At 44.7% G+C, this 17,133-nt stretch overlaps 1 protein-coding gene across 2 annotated transcripts; it reads left to right on the forward strand.

Moving 5' to 3' along the window:
• Positions 1-20: 20 nt before the first annotated feature.
• On the forward strand, positions 21-8,171 carry NOA1 (nitric oxide associated 1). Of its 2 annotated transcripts, XM_068187619.1 has the most exons (7): positions 21-1,072; positions 2,119-2,283; positions 2,987-3,183; positions 4,400-4,531; positions 6,046-6,162; positions 6,973-7,090; positions 7,676-8,171. In XM_068187619.1, the coding sequence occupies exons 1-7, from the start codon at positions 28-30 to the stop codon at positions 7,879-7,881; spliced, it is 1,980 nt and encodes a 659-aa protein (XP_068043720.1). In that variant the 5' UTR covers positions 21-27; the 3' UTR covers positions 7,882-8,171. The 2 variants fall into 2 exon arrangements, with proteins under 2 accessions (XP_068043720.1, XP_068043721.1); XM_068187620.1 differs by lacking the exons at positions 6,973-7,090; positions 7,676-8,171 and adding an exon at positions 7,114-7,308.
• Positions 8,172-17,133: the final 8,962 nt, after the last annotated feature.

Genomic DNA, 17,133 nt, shown 5'->3' on the forward strand with positions numbered 1-17,133 from the left:
ACGCGCGCCCGGCGGTGCGGCGCCACCATGCTCCGCCTGGGCCCCGCGCTCCTGGCCCGCCTGGCCCGCGCCCCGCTCCGCGCCTCGCTGCGGACGGCGGCAGCGGGCCACGGCAAGGAGCAGGAGGAGCGCTTCGTTTTCCTCGAGTACGAGCCGGACCCGGCTGAGAGGGCGACGGCGGCGCCGCCGCGGCGGGAGCGGGAGCTGGAGCCACGCCGGGAGCGAGAGCTGGAGCCGCGGCGGGAGCGGGAGCTGGAGCCGCGGCGGGAGCGGGAGCTGGAGCCGCGCCGGGAGCGGGAGCTGGAGCCGCGCCGGGAGCGGGAGCTGGAGCCGCGGCGGGCGCGGGGCGCGGCGGCGGCAGTGCCGAGCCTGTCCGACCCGTCGGTGCCGCCGAGCGGCGTGAGCTGCTCGGGCTGCGGGGCCGAGCTGCAGTGCGGGGACGGCGGCGCGCCGGGCTTCGTGCCGGCCGAGAGGTACCGCAGCCTTCTGTCCGAGGGCCCCGCGGGGCTGCGCGGCGCCGTGTGCCAGCGGTGCTGGGCGCTGGCGCACTACGGGAGCGCCCTGCGGCTGCGGCTGCCGCCCGACGAGCACCGCCGCGTGGTGAGCGCGGCCCTGCGCCGCCCGGCGCGCCACGGCCGCGGGCCGCTGCTGCTCTACGTGCTCGACGTGATGGAGCTGCCCGACCCGGTGCTGCCGCAGCTGCCGGCGCTGCTGGGCCCCGACGTGCCCGCCGCGGGCGTGCTGGTGGTGGGCAACAAGGTGGACCTGCTGCCCGCAGACTGCCGCGGGCACCTGGGCCGGCTGCGGCAGCGGGTGGCGGCGGCCTGCGCCCGGGCCGGGCTGCGGGGAGCCGCGCTGGTGGACGTCCGCCTGGTGAGCGCCAAGACCGGCTACGGCGTGGAGGGGCTGGTCAGCCGGCTGCAGCGCTCCTGGAAGTGCGCCGGCGATGTCTACCTGCTGGGCGCCACCAACTCCGGCAAGTCCACGCTCTTCAACACCCTGCTGCGCTCCGACTACTGCAAGTCCCGCGCCCCCGACATCATCGACAGGGCAACCGTGTCCCCGTGGCCAGGTCAGGGCACCACTCGGCCCTTTGTAGCACGAGTAATGGGGGATGTGGGGTGCGCAGGAAACATTGAGCTGTGTGCCTCTGGGCTGCTCTTGGCCACCCCAGCAGCAGGAGAACCTGTCACCAAAGTGGTACGTGCCACCCTAAGCACCTCCATGGTGGTTAGCAAGCTCCAGAATTGTGCCATGCTTCACAATATTACCTGTGAGGAGTGGCTGAAGTGTTTAACCCAGAGAAAAGGAGGTTTGGGAGACGTTATCACTCCCCTGCATCTACGCAAAGGAAGTTATAGCCAGGTGGAAGTCAGCCTCTTCTCCGAGGCAGCCACTGACAGAAGAGGACATAGCCTTAAGATGCACTAGGGGAGCTTTAGGTTGGACATTAGCAGGAATTTCTTCACCAAAAAGGTGATTAGACATTGGAATGGATTGCCTATGGAGATGATGGAATCTGTGCCTGAATGTAGCACTCAGTGCCATGGTCTAGTCAATGCAGTGATGATCTCAGAGGTCTTTTCCAGCCTAATTGGTCCTGTGCTTCCTCACAGGGGGCAGCAGGAGTAGGATGCATGTGCTGAGGGTACTGCACATCCTGAAGCACTAAGAGGCTCATTAAACCAGAGTGGGTCTGTGTGCACCCCTGCCAGTTAGGATGGCACCTGATGTGTATGCCTTGCTCTGTCCCTGTCCATTAGAGGTGTCCTGTGTGGGGAGGCTGGGAGGTGGACTGATGAACACCTGTAGGCCAAACCAAGCTGTCTGGAGTTGAGACTTGTCTGAGGTATACTAAGGCTCAGCACCACTCGGCTTTGAGACCCTTTTATTCAAACGATAGGTGAAAACAGCTCTTAAGCAGGTGGATGGCTTGTTTTTGCTTCCCCATGTTGGGAGGCTGGTACGTTATGGGAGCAGCTGTAGTTCCACCTCTGACTTTGTGTCACTGGGTTTCACCAAAAAGTTAGAGAAGCAGTTTTTTGTAATCTTGTTCCTAAGAGCTGAAATGTGTCAAGTAGTCAGAGGTCCAAAAGTGCCTTCTGTTTGTTTTTCCAGGAACAACACTGAACCTGTTGAAATTTCCAATTATTAACCCTACGTGTGACAGGATATTCCGAAGGCAGGAGAGGCTAAAAGAAGAGGCAACAAAAACAGAAGATCAACTAAGCAGTGAAGAAAAAAAGTACCTTAATCAACTTAAAAAGCAAGGTTACCTAGTGGGTGAGTAAAGGTGTTACCTTTCTGCCCCTAATGAAAACACTGCATTACACAAGGGTTAAGTTATTTTGACCAGTGTTTGCTCCCAGATTAATGGGGGCAAGACTCTTCTACAAGCAGCATCATTAGTACTTTTGAATACCTGTCAGCTGCTGTAGTAGCAGAGGGTTCCTCTGTGCAGTGCATCTCCTCTCTGAAGGAGGCTGACAAATTCTGATAGCTTAGTAGTGTGCAAGGATATCATATTGGGGGTATGGGCCTCTCTTGTTCCCAAATAAAGAAAACAAGTTTAATTTTAAATAATCACATTTGGGCTGCAGGCTGCAGGGGTTGTACATAATTTTAGTATGTATTCAAAAGAGGGGTTGCCAGAAGATAGCTCTGGTTTTCAGATAATTCTGTGTTTGGCAGTCTGAGGCACTGAAGATAGAAGGCAGCCTGCTTTACCATAAATTGGAAATAACGAAGTGTCTGTGATCTGGTCCCTGCTGAGATTTTGGGTCATGAGGAGTGCTAAGCAAGAATTATAGAAGGGATTTCTTACCATTTTGGATTTTGAACACACAAATTTCTAGCCACATAGTGTCTTCAGCGCCTTTATACTACTGATGTGTATTTCTTTTAAGCCATGAAAGGGGCAGATGTTTGATTGAAGGAAAGCAAGTTAATAAGTAAATTACCAGGAAAACCTTTCATTTTAATCCAGGAAGAGTTGGAAGAACATTTCAACAGCAGAAGTCTAGTGCTGAGATTGACTTCGACCCTGACATGCTGTCTTACACCATGGATGAAGATCCTCGAGATCCCCCTAAGAGGTTTGAGGAAAGGGAGGAGTTCACTCACAATGAAGTGAAGGATGCTCGGTGGTGTTTTGACACTCCAGGAATTGTAAAGGAAGACTGTGTAGGTACTCTGTGATGCTGTGTTTTGGAGTGACAGGGTTTGGGAGGACTGTTCTGCCTTAGCTCTGCTTGTGGGAGAGTGCTTCTGCCATAGTCTTGGCATTAGGATTCTCTTAGCTTGGGAATTGTATTAAGATAAGGTTTGTATATACTTGAGAGGGGTTCATGTGGTAATGCTGTTGCATTTCTGAGTAGTGTAATACTTCCAGCTTTGCAAAGGAGCTGCAGGACTGTGTCACTAAGCTTCCACAACCTCTGAACCAAGGGAAGTAAGCAAGAGTGCTCTTAGCAAGTTCACACCAGCATTAGCCAATGGAGCTGACACTTCATCAGCTCTCCCAGCCTACAGAAGAAGGTGGAGCTTAGGAGGATAACCAGAGTTGTATGACCAAACCACATCTTAGAGAAAGCATTCTCCTGAAGCTAGGAGGATCTGCAGTGTTGCTGTTACTGGCTCCAGTCTGTCAGGTGTTTGTCAGTAGAGCAATGCCCTACTGTCAGCCAGTGCTGACTAATTGCACATGTCTAAAACAGGCATGTTTTGATTTTTAGTCTTTAAGTACCCATGCAGAGCTGCAGGTCATCTTTTTGGGAAGATTAAATAGTACAGGCAGACAGGAAGGTTCTGAAGAGAATGAAGCGCAAAAACTGTCTGAGACTTTACAGCGCGAGTGCCGTTGCTGCTTTCATGAACACTAGAAGACTCCTGGTTTTCTAGTGATGTATTTGTCAGACCATAACCTGCTTTACTAATCTGCACTCTGGTCTCTGGTAGCCAGTGTAAAGACTGGCATTAACTTAGAGACCTGGTTTGGTAACTTGAGATTGTATGTGTTCTTCCCTTCTAATGGATTTGAATATTTGTGGAAAATACTTCCTGCATCCAGAAATAGTTGCTTCTGATTCTGATTATCTTCACGCTCTCCTTTGGAGAGCTCCATGCTAAGTTTCAGATCAAATTTTGTTCCTGCAGTCAATGATAATCTGCAGTCAATGATAATCTGCAGTCAATGATAAAGCAGATTGTCTCTGGCAGATTTTGGCAGGGGAGATTCTTCCTGTTTCTCACTTACTGTGTAGACCTGAATTGAACTGTTGTGTCAGATGTTCTTGACATTGCTTTGATTGGTCTTTTTCCTCTATCAACATAATGTCAGTACTAACTTCATTGTTCCCATTGAAACATCTGGAATGAGTTATGACAATTTATTTTGCAGGTTTTGAATCTCCTAACAGAGAAGGAAGTAAAACTGGTTTTGCCATCACATGCCATTGTTCCACGGACCTTTATTCTCAAGCCAGGAATGGTCTTGTTTTTAGCAGCCTTGGGACGTATAGACTACTTAGAGGTAAAGGAAGAAAGGATTTTGGGAGCAGCTGCTTCATCTCTTACTGTAGTACCAGCCATAAAATATTTTCTGAGTAGCTTTCCCAGACCCTTTCATTGCTGCTTTGGTGATGATGAATCAGTTACTGAATCACTGCATGAAGTCAGAATGCCTTGGATGGGTAGTAGAAAGGTTTGTTACTTGGTACCAGCATGCAGTATTACACAGCGTATAATGGGAACTGCTTTTGAATGCTGACAAACATCTTCAGTTTAATGTGCTTCCCATGACATACAGAGAGGCATGAGGGAGGGAGGGAGGAGAATGTCAGAATTAACTGGGAAAATAGATGGGTTTCCTCATTTCTGTGTTTTGTGAAAGCTGCCTGTTAAGAGAAGAGCATAGATATTTTTCTTTCCTGGCAGACCTCTCAAGAACTTGCCTGAGGAAGCAATTAATTGCACGTGTATTTTACTTTCTGTAAAAAGTATTTTTCAAATGTGTTGTGTGTCCCCCCCTGCCAATATTTTCTTCCATTTATTAAAAATCCCATGCCATACATCTTTACTGAACTGTGTGGCGTTGACCTCCCATGATGCTTCCTCTGTAAGGGGCAGCTTCTTTCATAAGAACATTAGACATTATCATAAGTCTTAGATAATTTTCTCAGTAGCTTGCCATGTTTTAGGGGTGTGCATGGCTATTCCTTTGTTTCAGTCTGCTTTCCAAGATCACCACAGAAATGTTGAATTGATAGTTTGCTAAAGACACTCCTGACCTGCTGGAAGAAAACCAGAAAGGTGGAGGGGGCAGGATTCTGTAAAGTAAAAAATGTACTGGTATGACAGGAGCACACATCAATGTATTCAGTTTTGTGTATCTATATCCTCCGGATATCTTGGAAGACAGTTGTGTTCAGATCATGACAGAAGCTCCTGCCTCAGCTTAGATCTTTGAACTTGAAGGAATTCCTGCCTTTATTTTTGGTTGCTGGCAGTGTTTGGAGAGATCTCTCTCCTCTCTGACCTTGTTCTCTTCCTGCAAATGTGATGAGAGTGCCTGCTGAAATTGCTCCACTGACTTTGCATAGCTTGAGAGCAGTTGGAACCTAGTACTGTTGAATGAGCACTGTGTGTTAGAAGTGTAGAGTGATAGGAGAAGAAGCCCCTTTCCGGATGTCCATCACCTCTTGCACTTAATAAGCACACTGAGTTTGTTCTACTGAATTAAATGAGAGCAAAGATCTCTCTTGGATGATTTACCTGAGCTGAGCAGCTGTGCTGGCTGTAAATGTGGAACTGGGGGTGCCTTGAGGCAGGATGGTGAAGCTGTGGGTCTTCTCTTCTGGAAGCTCAAATCCCAGTTTTATATAAACCATGGCTGCTCTCATTGGCAGAGGCAAGGACCTCTCAAACAGGGAGGGGGCATCAAGCAGGGCAGATTTTCAACTTGCAGGAAAAAAATGGGGCAGGAGGGAGCAATTCAGGGCTGCTTTTCAGTTAGCATAATTAACATCCTTTTGGTATTTATTTCAGGGAGAAAAGCCTGCCTGGTTTTCTGTCTTGGCTTCTAACCTTTTGCCAGTCCATGTTACTACACTGAGTAATGCAGACACCGTCTCTGAGAAGCATGCAGCCCAAGAATTCCTAAAGGTAAGGGGAGGTGCTAGAGGGAGCTTGTGGCTGCAGGTAGGCAGGACCCCTGTCTGGGGTACAACTGACAGGTGTCATCCATAGGTATCAGGAGTCTGGGACTTGTGCAGTTGGCGAGTGGAGATGTGCAATGTGGAGCAGTCTTGCACAGACTGCATGGCTGAGGTGTGTGAGGAGAGAGCACTCAAGATGATGCATTTTCAGCATAGTTTCTGCTTCTAGCATTCAGGCTGATGAGATTTGTAGTGCTCTGCTTAGTCATACTTGGCTCTTCTTGAACAGCCTTAAAGTGCAGGCAGCAACGGGGATGTTTTCCATGGCAAACCTGCAGACTGGGGTTTCAGAACAGATTGCAGCTGAAAATTTTGCTTTTCTTATTCTTTCCCTGCTGGATCTTCTGCATATATCTTCATTTCTTGGTGGTCTGACTTCTTCCTTGGAATGGCAATGTTCTGTGTTGAACACATTGATGGGAGATGGGGTGAGCTGTCCCTGTCCTGGTATTTCCATTCCTGTGCACATGAAGAACAAGTGCTGTCACTCATATCAAGGCAGCTGGCCTTATCCACCAGCTGCATCCTGCAGTGGGCTCTATATCTTTGCTCACCTCTCACAGGGTTCCTCTGGATGTGATCCTGACTCTGTTCTGACAAACCTAAAATAACTCCTGGAGGTTATTCAGTCCAGCTCTTAACTGGCTAACAAATGTTTAATGTCTTTATTCTTCCTTGTGCCTTGCTGGCTAGTTTGAGGTAGGAATGCTGAAGAATCTCTTGACTGGTAAATAATTTCTCTGTGTTTTAATCTTAGGTTCCCATGGGGGGGGAAGAGAGAATGAAAGAGTTCCCCCCACTTGTCCCTCAGGACATTACACTGAAAGGAATTGGTACCACTGAGGCAGTTGCAGATATCAAGCTTTCCTCTGCAGGTAATTTAATATTTCTTCATTAGTTTGCTTTGCAGGGTCTGCATCCTAGAAACATTGATGGGAAGAGGTCTCTGAAGGGGTGAGGCTGTATTTCCTGCTCAGAGCAGGACTGTCAACACCACGAAATCATAGCAGCCATGACTTTGTCCAGCTGAAGCATGGCAGCCTCCAGGAATGGAGATTGACAGCCATGCTTGTACAGGATGGCAACATTGGAATACTTTATGCTCTGGCTGCCATACATGTTCTACAGTATCAGGAATGGCTGTGGCACTGTCAGCTGTCCAGGTGAGAGGGAAAGGGCCATTGATTGGAAAGCTTCATTCTTCTGTTTTTGGTGCACACCATCTCTCTTAAGGGAAGATGCACACCATCCCTTACCAGGAAAGATCTGTGTCTGAGAAGAGTAACATGGCTTTGGGTGCTGCCTTCTGTTGGGAAAGGGCAGGATATGACCTTTGAGCTTGCTTTCTCAAGCAACCCTGTGAGGGTAGCTCAGATTTTTAGCCACACTGGGAGGCAGTAGTTTGTTTTGATCTTAGGGACTTGTCTTCCTCACCGTTCATATTCTCTCTGGCTGTGCAGGCTGGGTGGCAGTGACAGCTCACGCTGAAGAGGAATTGCTGCTCCGAGCCTACACTCCCAAGGGCACTGCATTGGTGGTGCGGGAGCCTCCCCTTCTGCCTTACATCAGTACCATCAGAGGGGCCCGGATCCCAGGCACTCCTGCCTACAGGACCAAAAAGCCTCCTTCCTTTGTGGAAAACCTGAGGACTGCTGGAAGCACATAGCGCTTCTCATCATCCGAGCAAGGCAGAAGACAGAACAGCCCCTGGAGAACCTTGTGACTTACTGGTATTCAGAAAACGTTGGACTCGTTTTCAAAGGCCAGCAGGCACATTTTGGGAAGAGGGGCTGGGGGGAGCTCCACAAGTCCACATTTGATCCAGCTGCTGAACTGCAGCCATTATGAACTGAGGGGCTGGGACCTTGCTGTGGGAGGGTAAACAGCTTCTCCCTGAGATGCATTGATGGGCAGATTCCTTTGCCTGTCCCCTCTTGAAATACAGGGTGGAACTCACCTGCCTGACCTGGTCTGACTTTGCTGCTCATAGAGTAGGTGGTTTCTTGTAGGCATGCTCCCTCATGTCAGAAATAGCCACCTTGTTCTTAAGGTGTTTCCATAGTTAGAGGGGTTGGAGGGAATTGGAAGAAGCAGGGAATGCTCCAGTGTGGGTATGACCCTCCTAGTGGCTGATACTGATTCAACAACATCGACCAGAAGTTGTGTCCTTTCTCTCCTTCAGCATCTAGAGCAGATTAGAGTGTGCAGTATCCTGCTTTTGGACACAGGAAAAGTGATTTAATGAAAAGCAGGTCTGCTCATGTGCCTGAAGAGGAAAGTTTTGCAATTCACTGCTTTGATTTGGTTTCTGTAGCTTGGGTACAGGTTTTTGAAACCAAGCGTATAGAATAAAACTTTTCAAAGACGATCTTTTGTTGACCTAGTTGACAAAGCACTCTTTGTGTGGGCATGAGCATCTTGCTAAACGCATGAAAGCTCTAGTGCAATAATAAAAGTGCTCAATCTGCCAAAGACAGGCAGACTGTGAGAGACACATGACCAGTCAGTCTGCTGAAAGAGGCAAAAAAAAGCCTTCTAATCTTACCATTTCCCTGATGTTGTCCTCAGTCAGTCCACTGGTCCCCAGAGGTGGCTCTGCTGTCCTTGGGTCCTTGGCTGTTGTCCTGAAGAAGCCTGGATGATCAGCAGAAATCACTGGTTCATTCAGCATCCTCTTCTCACCATTGTTGCCTGTGGGATGTATTGGCATTCCTTTAGTGAAACCTGTCTCTTTGCCCTGCTCTTTGTTTCCCCCCATTTTCAGCCCAGACCCACCATGTGGGTCTGTCTGCAGCCCCTGCTCAGGGCTGCTCTCTTCCCCTGTGTGAGGCTGCTGTGGCCTTCTGTGGAGCCACTTGCTGTGTTCGGCACTCCCTTCACCTCTTCCTTGCCCTGCACTGCTGCCTCCTTCCCTGCTCCCCCGACGGGGGCCGGTGAGATGGGATGGGCCAGGCAGGGTCATGGTGGCTTTGAGAAGCGCTGGGTGCCATGGGGTTTGAAGTTCAGCACTGTCTTGGGGGAGTTCCCTGTCCATGCTGGCAGGTGCCCAATTCTCCCTGTGTAGAAAATCAGTTGTTCTTTATGAAGGTCAATCTGCTGCCAATGAGTCCAGGGAATGTGGTTCACATGTGTTCAGTCTGTGTCTAGACTAGAGTTCTTCCTGTACATTAGACAAAATATGTGCACTCTCACCTTGATTTCTCAGGAAGTTTTTTCTAGTTCTTTCTAGAAGAAAAAAAACCTGTGGCAGCATGTTCCTCGCTGCTCAGGCTGTGACTCACACAGCTCTCCTGTTTTCCTCTGTTTCTCTGTTGTGAAAGCCAGCACATGTGTGGCCACTCGTAGGGTGTGCTTGGCAAGCATCAGAGCAGCAAGATCCAGAATGTGTTTTTCCAGCATGGGTATATAGGATTGTAGCTGTCTTCCTGGCTGGATTTCTTTGTGCTGTTGGCAGGCCTCACATTTGGCTGCAAAAATTACTGAAGGAGTTGCCAGCAAGACTGGTGTGAGGATTATCTGTTTTAGCCGTGCTAATCTTCACAGTGCTGTGATTTTCAATTTCCCCTTCACAAAGGGAAAAAACACCATCTTTTTAATGTATAAGGACAAGATTCTAAAAGCTTTTTTTTTTTTTGAGAAATTCTTTTTAAAATTACTTTTATGACGATGGAAGAGAAAGTGCCATATTTTTCTCAACTGTTATAACACACACAGCAAAGCAACCCCTGTACAAATTCTGCCCATTCTTTTTGAACAGGCCATGGATTTATCAAGTACTTTCCTTGACTTGCTTATAGCTAAATGGGAGAACCATGTTGCTTTGTGTACTGGGTATCTTGAACATTTTTAAGCTGGCAAGAGGCTAAACAACTTCTTTATGTGTGTAGAAACAGCATGAACAACTCATGTTGTTCAATTTATGTCTTAAACAAGAACAAGAATACTGAGAAGAATGCAAAAGAATACTGAGACAGGGACCTTTGCATCTTGAACAAATGCACCAATCCAAACTTCTTCCTGGATGATTTGCATCAGATGGTGGTGAGAGAGAAAGAGTATCAAGATCTGCCAGAGCTACCAACATAATACCACAATGCAAAAGCAGGTGAAGGTATTGAAAGATACCAAAGTGACACCTATTCCTTTTTCATCCTTGGCTGGTGCAGCAGGTGTGTGGATGATGTACATCATGAGAAGGGGCTGGTAGATAGTACTTCCCCTCTGCACATCAGGTGTGAAAGGCACTGTAGCTTTTGGAGGCAAAAGCCCCTATAATGTTCTTGTGGGGGTGATGCAATTCTGCAGTTGCCTGAATTCAGAGCTGTGCTTACAGGCCACTAAAAACATCCATCAGTCCTGTCTGTCCAGCTTCCATCTTAAAAGTAGCTTTGGTACTGATTTCCATTGCTTAGCATAATAGTCATGGGCTGCAGAGGTGAATTCCCCTGGCTCTGCCTTTTTGCTTTGTAAAGTTCTCACACATTTGGTGGCTTTAGTTCTTTAGGAGCACTGCCTGGGGTGGTGTCGCTCCATTCCCAATGTGAAACACACTGTAATTTGCACATACTGTTCCTCAAACTTTTATAGAAGAATAAAAGTTTGGATTTGTTTCCATCAGTGAAGTGACTGGAAAAAGAAAGGTAAAAAGATGAAAAACTTCATACACTCAAAAAGTAGAGGGGAAAATGCTGGAGCAAATGGGAGAAAAATGTAAGTAGCAGAAACTGCCTAAAAGAGGACTGCATTTAGAGACAAGGTTTAAACTTTGTGGTCTTATGTGCAAATCTCACCACAGGAACACTTCTAAACTAGGGTCTGCACTTTGGGCCCCACAGAGCTTAAAACAGTTCTAGAATGGGGTACAATTGACAAGTGTTATGGAAACAGAGGGAAACATAAATAGCTACAGTTTGTCTTCACAAAACTGTCAGAAATCTGTCCACAGAGATCAAATATGTCTCTGTGATCTAATGTATGCTCCACAACTAAAACTACAAAAGAAAATGTACTACATTTGTTTTAAGGGTACACCTGAACTCAGCAAGCAGTTTTTGAGGTTTGAAACAATACCTTTACACATTTACACATTTGCAAACTGAAAATAAAAATGTAACTACAAAATTAGTCCTGATCATTCCCTGTGCATGGTAGATTGTACTGCATTTAGTCTGAAATTAATAAACAGGTATATAGTCACATGAATTTTGGAATTTTAAATTAAGCTATCTACAGTTATAAATGAGAGATTTTATTCTACACCTCTAGAACATTTGATGTGGCTTTGGTTTGTTTGTGTATAAGATGAGAAAATCACTTCTACAGTACATTCTGTATTTGCAAAACAAGCACATTTAATTTTAGAAAAACACCCAGTGAAGTGAGGGAAGCCTGACATTTTTTCTAAAAGTCAAGGCAAGCAAACTTAGAGGTTAGAAGCAGGTCCTTGAGCTTCTAAATGTCAGATCTGCCAAAACCTTAATAAAATCCTGCAAATACAAAATATGTTGTAAACATTAACAATGGGACAAGAAAATAACAATATATCAAATACACATGCAAAGGTTCTGAGAATTTGCTGAACCTCTTGCAGTTATGTCAAGCAGAGGAAATATGGGAAGGGAGAAAAGAAGAAAGTGTAAAAACATGGTATCCAACAGAGGGAGCTTAACCTCACTGATTTGCTGTTCATACTTTGTTACTCTACCAGGTGAGGGGACCCACAGGCAGAGAGTTTTGAGCGTATTACTCATTTTTGTCCAAAGAATAAGGGAAATTTAGAGAAGTAAAGGAAATTCCTCCCAATATGTATTAGGAAGCATGTCACACAGCATGCATACATCTAAGTCTTTCAAATTAGTGCCTTAGAGGACATATTTTTCCTGATGTGAAGTAACTGGGAGATGCAGTAAATATCTTTGACTAGAACCTTCCAGGTAATGAACTGATACAGGGATTCACTGGGCAAAATTTAAGGCTTATCTTTTCTGATAATCCTGCAGATTTTAAGGTTAGAGATTTTTGGCTAAAACTGTAGTGGACAGGCAAAGGCTTTTAAATTTGAGTGTCCAATCTTTATGAATCCAGCAAGCATTTTGTAAACAATCATTTGACATCCATGTTCCAACACACCCACTTGTCGCTGGGCTTTGTGTACTCTGGGCTCCCTTCATGGAACTCTAGGACTTGTAGTTACATCTATGTAGTAGCTCCCTGGAATTCTTCTGTGATAATACATAATTCAGCCTTTTTAAAAGAGCCTGTGACACTTCGAAATGCTGTGGTAGTCAGTGCTGCTGAGTATGGAAGTCATAAAAAGGCATGAGTGCATGAGTGTGTTTCAGGATCACTGGCATCCATACGGACAAGCACCTTTGGATGAGTGAGGGAAATGCCGGACTGCCACTTGGTTTATTGCTGGCAGTTTTGTTTGAGAAGCAGGAACCGGCCAATTAAGCCAGTTCACATTAAATTTCTTCAGGCTGCTCAATTTATTTAAATGCAATACTGGTGGGTTACATCATGAGAATGACCAACGGTGATGTCAAAACTTCACAGTAAGTAAAGCTTCTGAGGCAAAGAAGGGAATGAACTGTATGCTGTTTATGAAAAATTATGCAATTGAGTCATTTAATATCATACAGTAAATCAATAGGGGCTCTTGTGGGATGAAATCCTCAGCAGATTAACAATGTGTAGTGACCTTGACAAATGAAAACCCAGAAAGCTGGGCTAAGAATGCAGAGTCATTGAGAAAGCAGTGGGGATGCTAATACATGGCATTTATTAGCCTAACTCCACAAGGACTGGCAAATTCTCTCCCCATTCCTAAGCCTACAAAAAAAAGGAAAACTAAAGACAAAGGGGGTAAGAAGGAGGCTGTTGGCTGTCAGTGCCCTTTGAAAGAGGGGCATGCTTAAGAAAGACACCAAAACTACAGTAAGCCTAGAAATTAAACAACCAGAAATAAAAGTGCTGATGTTTCCCAACAATACAGGCCAAAACATGGTTCCTGTTTGAACCATTCAGAGACTTAGGTTAGGGTTATGATGCTTGATTCTGGAAAGGCAGCCTTTCAGTCAAGTTTTGATTGAGGGGACTCTGTAGAATCACTGCAGAGTGCACTGCACTTGTCTGGCTAATGGTGCATGAGAGAGGTGAACCTGATGGTGGTCAAGGAGCAACACACTACAAATTAAAGGAACTGGCTCAAGTGGAAATGAACGCCACTGAGAGTGAGCACAGAACTGTTGTACTTAAAGTTATCCGTGTGTACAGATCATTTTGCTGTCAAACTGAAGATCATTAAACATGCCTAACTCTTAGATAACTAAACTGAGGTTAAAGCTGTCATTTATGCCAAGCAAAGAGAAATTCTAGCAAAACAACAAATGAACAAAACCAAGCAAGCCCTTCATCATATTTTGGGCAGCCTCACTGAAATTCAAGGTCAACCAACACACCAGGATGAAAATAACCACATGTATAAATCCTTAGAATGCTACTTTTAAGGGAAAGTATGCATTAGGTTCAACTAGTTATGAAAAAAACATTTTGCTGCCTGTGATTGTAATTTTTGGAAATTATGTTCTTTTCAGTGTTAACATGTTTATCTTGAACTACATTATGAACATACAATGGTAAATGGATGCTTGCACTAATCTATTTCCAGTCTTGGGTTAGGACAAATGTACATGACAAAATCTAAGTGTTAGGAAAGTGACATCGTTCCATTTTCTGCCAACAGGTCAGCTTTTGAAAAAGCATAAGGAGTAATACACATTCTTCTGATATTCAACAATCTGTCAAAAAAAGGTTTATGTTGTTTTGAGTTCTCCTGAAATTGCATCACATTAACATCAAACCTCAAAAACATTTGTTGTGCTGGTAAGAAGATGAAAACCTAGATGGAAATGGATATAGGTTTAAAAGGAAGGAAAACCTTCTCTTTTATTGCTTTGAATCTTCTAACTTCAATTAAAATGATTTCTAAGAGAGATGCCAGAGGCTGCCTGAAGGAAATACATTTTCTGTTGACAACAGTGGTGACTGTATTTTATTCATATTTGTGATAGAGGGGATACTGGTTTGACTGGGGGTTATTTACTTGGGTGCATATAAACCATTAAATGATAGATTGGATTATTAATTTTCTCTGTGTTTACACAATGAGTAGATGTAATAGCATTCCTGCTGATACTGCCACTGATTTTTACTTACTTTCCAGAGTATGATGCATAGTGAGGTTTTACAACACACAGTTTGGGCCTTGCTTTCCTTCTGCTTTTACCTAAACCCACTTTCACTTGAAAGCATCTAAGCACTGCATAATTACTGAGCAACGTGGCCCAAGGAATCTGTGGATTTGTGATTGTGTAACCTGCCACTAAATGTTACATCTATACATCCCTGAGTTGTGGATCAGATGGGTTACATCTTCCTAAAGCATCCAGACATTTTCTATTCCTAGAATGCTGGAAATAAGCCAGAACTATCTTGGTTGGATCTCTTTTTCTTCCTGGAGTGTTGTATTGTGTGATTTACCACAATAGAAAAAGAAGGACCTTCAGAATAATTCTGAATAATTTATAACTACACAATACTGGATTCTTTGGGGCTTTTTCTACATCATTTTGCAAATGGAATAGTGAATTACCAGGAACACAGATATGATTAACTGGTTCTTCAGACAGTAAGATTACCAGGGGAAATAGAGACAAAGGTAAATCAGACTGGGAAAAATAGTCTTCAAAAATATTCTACTGGGAAAATTTCAAAAAGGGAAAACAAAAAGCCATCCACTGAGCATGCTGTGAAAGCTGAAATATTTGAAAACAACCTAATCAGACTGATCATATCACAGGTTTTTCATTAAAACTTTATGTGGTCAATATATGAGTAAAAATATTCTGGATTCCCACCCATAAGTGCTCTTGAATATATCTTTCTAACTCTGTTTTCTGAAGTGATATATACCTTTCTTTACGTTTGCTCCTGGGTTCCTGCAGCTTTCTTCTGCTAAATGTTGATGCAGCTTAATTTTCCAAACATCAAATGGCCTTCTGTACTTTCCAACTTGCTGGGAAGACAAATATTTTAACAGTACTGACAAACAACTGCAGGCCAAGTATTTCCAATACTTTGCCTCTCAAACAGCCATAAAAATAAAAATAGCCAATCACAGAAATGGCTGTAGACCTCCAAAAGTTTTCCATTTCAGTGTTTTCACCTTCTTCTAAGTGGCTAATGATAGAGATGAAAACAGCAGCAGAAAAAAAAAAAGGGGAGGGGTCAGAACTGATTGTAATTCAAAAGAAGTCACTCATTATGGGTACAGGAGTGGGGGATGCTGAAATAAGACCAAGAACTGACATTTATGGTTCCTTGGTTCTCTTTATGAAACATTTATGTACTCTGAATCAGTGGATAAATGAATGAAGAGGGAAAACAAAAGAATGAATCATAGAAACAAGAACCACCCTGGCCAAGGTGATGACCAGTTAAATTGCTCCCCCTTTTGTACTTGCTCTTTCAGTGATTAGCTTTTGCCATTAATTTAATCCAAGATGACACGGTGCTGCCCATCAGCCTAGGTATCAATCTGATCAAATGGCAGATTCCAAGGAGCACGAAGCATGACTGGCCCTCAGGTGCTCTAGGAATGCAAACAGTCCAGTTATGGGTTATGGGTGAGACATGGGATACATGAAAGGGATGTTCTACAGATCTTTCAGCATTAATTAAGCTATTGCATACTGGTCTGCGATGACAGTGAACACATTCTACAACACATTTCAAAAATCTGAGGTGACTGCAAAACCAAATATGATTCTAACATTTGCTTTTCAAATATTTGGTGCAAGTGAAGAACAATTCTATAATATCCATAGCAATGCCTTCTTATTAAATTCATTGAGTGTGGATATATTTTAGATCTGTAGGTTTTTGCATAATGAGCATACTTGATAAATAATTACTAAGTTACAGTTAATTGTCCAATTAATTGTGAGAAAATCAATTTGAAGAGTTGAAATTGAGAAGTCTTACAAGTTGCAGTAAGAAGACAAGAGCAGATGAAAGGAAAAGGTAAATTCAATTAAAATGCCATCGGAGTCAACTTCATAATTTTTAAGACAGTGAAGAGGGGTGGGCAGCTTCCATCCTACTGCTGTGAGATACTTCTCTGCCACTGAGGTTTCTAACACCATTAGCTCTGATCCTCTGAACCTTTGCACAGTAGCTCTGTCTATTCCACAGAGACCATTAGTCTCACTGAACTCGGCCTGCTTTCCCCGAGGGAGCTTTGCACACATAACAAACAGAGATGCTTGAAAGCTTCTCTGTTTAATAATACATTATTGCTTTCTATAAATTGGAGCATTTTCATTCATTTTTGCAGGCTAAACATAGGGCTTACAGCAAATACAGCTAGATCACGAGTACCTATGTGATGGTGCCTCTAGCACTGCCCTCAGCTGTGATGGCCCTTATTTGACACAGATCTAGCAGCAGCAAATTTCAGACCAAATTCTACCAAAAGCAAGAGCCTGGGCCAGTCTGGCTGTACAGGACTGAGCAGCACATTAGCCACACAGTGGGGAACAGAAAAGCTCATTTAAGGTTTGCTTTTTTAAAGAGGAGAGAATAAAGCCAATGTCTTACAACAGAAGAGCTGAAGAGCAGAGGGCAAATTGTCCTTTCCATGAACCAGCATTGCAGTCACTTGAGCATGACTAGACAGGAGAGAGGAAGGCAGCACCTTGGAAGAGTTTGGGAAATTTTGATGTTCGCTTTCTTTAATCACTTTAAAGCACAACCTCTACTTTTCATGTGCTGCTTTCCAAGTTTCCCATGTCTTCTTAGTCATGCCTCCATGCATCAGCAGATTTACTTTTCCAACAGCACTTGAGGTGAGAATATC

Source organism: Anomalospiza imberbis, chromosome 4, assembly GCF_031753505.1.
Source record: "Anomalospiza imberbis isolate Cuckoo-Finch-1a 21T00152 chromosome 4, ASM3175350v1, whole genome shotgun sequence".
Taxonomy (NCBI): domain Eukaryota; kingdom Metazoa; phylum Chordata; class Aves; order Passeriformes; family Viduidae; genus Anomalospiza; species Anomalospiza imberbis.

Excerpts from the sequence above, each read along its gene's own strand:
- NOA1 (XM_068187619.1), top strand. The coding sequence starts at position 28 with ATGCTCCGCCTGGGCCCCGCGCTCCTGGCCCGCCTGGCCCGCGCCCCG. Across the intron at positions 3,184-4,399 it reads GAATTGTAAAGGAAGACTGT|GTTTTGAATCTCCTAACAGA; the intron begins GTAGGTACTCTG and ends TTTATTTTGCAG. Across the intron at positions 7,091-7,675 it reads TATCAAGCTTTCCTCTGCAG|GCTGGGTGGCAGTGACAGCT; the intron begins GTAATTTAATAT and ends CTGGCTGTGCAG.